This window comes from Triticum dicoccoides, chromosome 5A, assembly GCF_002162155.2.
Source record: "Triticum dicoccoides isolate Atlit2015 ecotype Zavitan chromosome 5A, WEW_v2.0, whole genome shotgun sequence".
Lineage (NCBI taxonomy): Eukaryota > Viridiplantae > Streptophyta > Magnoliopsida > Poales > Poaceae > Triticum > Triticum dicoccoides.
Window position 1 is genome coordinate 549,376,237 of NC_041388.1, and position 4,642 is coordinate 549,380,878.

General features: G+C 55.6%; 1 protein-coding gene across 1 annotated transcript; it reads left to right on the forward strand.

The window, feature by feature from the left end:
• Window positions 1–388: 388 nt before the first annotated feature.
• On the forward strand, window positions 389–4,103 carry LOC119299951 (protein ALTERED PHOSPHATE STARVATION RESPONSE 1-like). Its single transcript, XM_037577050.1, has 4 exons — window positions 389–1,310; window positions 1,988–2,223; window positions 2,643–2,866; window positions 2,949–4,103. Exons 1-4 carry the CDS (start codon window positions 389–391, stop codon window positions 3,805–3,807), a joined length of 2,241 nt encoding a protein of 746 aa, XP_037432947.1. The 3' UTR covers window positions 3,808–4,103.
• Window positions 4,104–4,642: the final 539 nt, after the last annotated feature.

A 4,642-nucleotide genomic window follows, 5' to 3' on the forward strand; every position in this document is an offset into this window, starting at 1 on the left:
AGTCACTCCTCCCCAAGTCCCCAAACCTACACAGGACCCAAATCCTGAGCCCCACATAAACAAATCACCCAAAGATTCTCTGCCATCATCACCAGAATTTAGGAGGTCCTCCTCCCCCTCCCCACTCCTCCTCCTACCTTTCTCCCCACCAGCCCACTCCCCTCCCCTCCCACAACCAACAAAATTTCACCCCTCTCCACCACCTGACAAGAACCAACACCGCCTCCCCCCACCCCACCCCACCCCTCCCTCTCCCTCACTCTCACTGTCACAGCCTCACACTCTCCCACTTTGACTTTGACTCCCCCACCCCACCCTCGCTCTCCCCCCCTGCGCTCTGCGCTAAACCCTGCTCTAATAAACCCTCGGTAGGGCGGGGTAGGCTCCGATGGGGAACTGCGCCGCCTCCCGGCTCGCCGGCGGCGGCGGCGGCGCGGGCGCGGGCGGCGACCCCGTGGCGGTGTGCCGCGACCGGAAGCGCCTCATCAAGGCGGCCGCCGACCGGAGGTTCGCGCTGGCCGCGGCGCACGCCGGCTACGCGGCCGCCCTGCGCGCCGTCGCCGACGCGCTCGACGTCTTTGTCGCGCGCCACACCGCGCCGGCGCCGATACTCATCACGCTCCCCACTCCCACCGCCTCGCCCCCCGGGTCGCCCAAGCCGGCGCAGGCGCTGATGCCCTCGGCCCCCTCGCCCACGCCCTCGCCCCCGCCGCCGCAGCCGCAGCCGCAGCGGCAGACGGAGGCGCCGCCGCCCGAGGAGGAGCAGGAGGACTGCGGCGCGCGCACGCCGGAAATGGGGACGCCCGAGATGGGCCGCCCGTACTACTACACGCCCCCGGCGACGCCGCCCCCGCCGCCCCCCGCGGCGTCGGTGGTCGGCGGGTGGGACTTCTTCAACCCGTTCTACGGGACGGAGGAGGTGGCGGCCGCAGCCGCGGCCATCAGCGACGAGGAGATGCGCGCCGTCAGGGAGCGGGAGGGGATCCCAGACCTGGAGGAGGCGGAAGAGGAAGACGAGGACGAGGACGAGAACGAGAACGAGGGGGAGGGGGAGAAGGTGGCGGCGGCGGCGGCTAAAAACCCTAAAGCAGATTCTTCGCTTGGAGTGGCCAAGCAGGAAGGGGCGAAAGAGGTGGGCGAGGTGACGACGGGTAACAACGGCGGCGGGCTGGAGGTCGGCATGGTGCAGCCGGGGCGCGAGCTCCTGGCGGCGCTGAAGGAGGTGGAGGAGCTCCTGTCCCGCGCTGCGGAGGCCGGGAAGGAGGTCTCCGGCATGCTCGAGGCCGCCGCCCGTGCCCCCGAGCTCAAAGGTCCGGCCTTTATCGCCTTCCCCCAACTTTTCTCGCCTCCATTTCTCTCTGCCACCGCAACCTGCTCGATCTTTCGCCCCAAACGCGGCCGAACCCCTTTTTTCTGTTTGTGGGAAAACTGCAAGATTTGGGCGTAAAGCTGGTGCGAGACATGAGTGGATTTCACAAATCTCCATCAGCGAAAGGCCCTGTGCCATTAGATGCATTTGGTTTGGATACACCACTCTTTTAATACTCATGTTGGCATGGAATTTTTAGATGGTGCTGTTCTTTGTTTAGGGCTCGCATGTGCCCCTGGAGATTAGGCAGAGCATAATCTCATAAAAAAGTGGCTTTGAATATTCTCGGCTGATGTAATATGCGCACACAGTCAATTTGTTATCCCCTTTTCTAACTTTGCAGTCATGTCCTGGCCCAATTTTTTTAGCCCTTTTGATGCTACCACTTGTGGTTCTTGATTGCCAAAGTGGTCCTTTTGGGGTGCAAATGACTAAAGGCGCCTGCTTCATGATGAACACCATGAAATCTGCACTTTTCAGTTCTGGTAGAACTTAGAACAGCACAGTACAAGGATTGGCTTTTGATTGATATACATCCATACACTGCAGAGTACAGACAACAGATTAGGTGTGTCTTCGGTTGATGGTATTGACATTGATATCTCTGTCTTGGTGCAGAGAGCCCGTCGAAGATAATTCATGCCATTGCGTGGCACCGGTCTCCCTCGTCTGTGTCATCTTCATCCTATAGGAGCGAGCTGGGAGCAAGCTCGAACAGCTTGTCGTGGACAGAGAAGAGTGAGACTAATAAGAGCGACATATTCGATGACTATGGTGGGATGAAGTCAGGAAGTCACTCGCAGACATTAGGGAGATTGTATGCCTGGGAGAAGAAACTGTATGAAGAAGTTAAGGTGGGTTATGTATCTGCTGTAGTCATTTGATCTTTCCTGTGATTGTATAAATATACAAAGAATACATCATATCTTTCTTAGCAAGTTGCTATTGATCTATCTATGGTTAAGGCAACTAATTAATTGAAAAAGACTGACGCCACCTTGAAATTAAAATGTATCTTGTCTTTGGGTTCGTGTGTCTTTAGTAAATGAGGCTAAGTTGAAGGTCTTGACAAGGTCATACTACTGATAGTGCTATCTGTGATTTTTTGAACTGATGAAAAGCAATGTGCTTAGTTTTCCATGCATTATGACCATTTTCTGTAGTTTCTTGTGCACAAGCATTTCTTCATGGTTTCCTGGCATGTTCGAACACAATGTCTCTGTTGTATCGTGTATTGTTATATTTATATTAAAAACGATTTGGTTCTGTACAGGCCATAGATCAAATTCGACAAACATACGAGAAGAAATGTGTCCAGCTGAGGAACCAAGATGCCAAAGGTTCAGAGCTGCGCTGTGCTGAAAAGACTCGGACAAATGTGAGAGACTTGTACACAAGGATCTGGGTTTCTCTACGAGCAGCAGAATCGATATCAGATAGAATACAAAAATTACGGGACGAGGAATTGCAACCGCAGCTTGTTGAGCTGTTGCACGGGTAAGCTGATGTCATGTTTTTGTGTGTAGGATTTGTGATGTGGCTACACTGAATACTGATGCTTTTCCCTTCTCCGTGACAGCTTTGCGAGAACTTGGAAAGTGATGGTGGAGTCTCATGAAGCACAGCGACAGATAATGTTTGAGGTGAATTCCTTCACCTGCCCTGCTTATGGGAAATTCTGCAACGATGCCCAGCGGCATGCCACTCTCAGGCTGGAGGTTGAACTGAGGAATTGGAGGTCCTGCTTTGTGAGCTATGTTAGTGCTCAGAAAGCATACATTGAAGCCCTTGACGGCTGGCTGTCCAAGTTCATCGTGACGGACACCATCCGTTACTCCCGAGGGATCTCTTCGATCGCGCCTGACAGGGCCGGCGCGCCGCCCCTGGTCGTGATCTGCCACGAGTGGCACACCACGCTGTCGAGGTTCCCGTACAAGCGGGTGCCCTTCACCATGCGTAACTTCAACCGGAGCGTGAGGGTGCTGTGGCTGAAGCAAGGGGAGGAGCAGCAGCAGAAGCGGAAGGTGGACGGCCTGGCCAAGGAGCTGGACAAGAAGGCGACGGCGTACAAGCGTGCGGAGAACAAGGTGATCGAGACGAAGCTGCTGGAGCACCGGCCGGAGCAGGACGCGAGGCAGCGGATGGAGCAGCTGTCGGAGCGCAAGGAGGCGCTGAGCGCGCTGCGGCGGCGGTTGGAGGCGGAGAAGGCGCGGCACCACCACTGCATGCGCGACACCCACGACATCACCCTCAACGGCTTCAAGATCGGCCTCGCGAGCATGTTCGAGGCCCTCGCCGAGTTCTCCCGGGACTCCGTCGCGCTCTACGAGGACCTCCTGGCACGCGCCGGCCCCAAGGAGGGCCCTGAGAAGGCTGCCTCCGCCGCCGCCATCGAGCAGCAGCAGCCGCCGCGTCCGGCGGCGGTTGAGGCGACATGACATGACATGGCCGTCGGTATCAAGTTCAGTGACCAGTGTTGTCCGTTTCAGTTAGGACATTGAGTGAGTTGTGTTTGCACCTTCTTGCATTGCCCCAGGGTTTTGGACCCCTAGAATGTTTCTCTGACGCTGATTAAAATTAGGGTGTAGAGTAGCGGCGCCATGTGTGTATGGTGGGTTGGCTTGGCTTGGCTGGTCGTCGTTGTTGAGGGGTGGTAGGGTCGCCATTCTTGTGGGCATCTGTTGCTTGTAATTATTCTGTTAGCCTGATATGAATCAAGTGAGGATTCGCTCTGCCCCGCTGCGGCTCCCGTTGCTGTCCGCCATTGATGGTTTCTGTTCACTCCACAGAGCTGTTGCTGCGGTGCGCTGTAGCAGCAGCAGCAGCAGCAGTGTTTGTTGCTGCCTAACGACGGCCGGCCGGCCGCAGCAGTGTCACGCGCGCGCAGGCAGCTGGGGATCGACACGAGGACCCTGTCAACTGTAGGGCCTGAGCATCGGATCGGAGATGCACTGAGGCAGCTGTCGTTGGACTAGACGGTGCGTAGGCTTCACCATGAACCAGGGGCTTGGTAAGAGTATCTACAACCTCGGCAAATCCGGCTATATTTTCCTCTTCACATTCACGTATATCATGTTCGGCATCCTATATCCATACTACAACGTGATGAACTACTCTACATGATCAAATAACGGACAAAGAAATCGACATCAAACGGATAATGAATACACAAACCCACTTTACATCATCCAAAAGATCACCGCAGTTCATTGCCGGACAAGTTCAACTATTAAAAATGATAATTAAACATAAGAGGGAGCTTTTTCACCACTT

Bases quoted from the DNA above. Each gene is read 5' to 3' on its own strand.
- LOC119299951 (XM_037577050.1), top strand. From the start codon at position 389: ATGGGGAACTGCGCCGCCTCCCGGCTCGCCGGCGGCGGCGGCGGCGCG. The intron at 1,311-1,987 runs GTCCGGCCTTTA...GTCTTGGTGCAG, and splicing joins CCGTGCCCCCGAGCTCAAAG to AGAGCCCGTCGAAGATAATT. The intron at 2,867-2,948 runs GTAAGCTGATGT...TCTCCGTGACAG, and splicing joins CTTGTTGAGCTGTTGCACGG to CTTTGCGAGAACTTGGAAAG.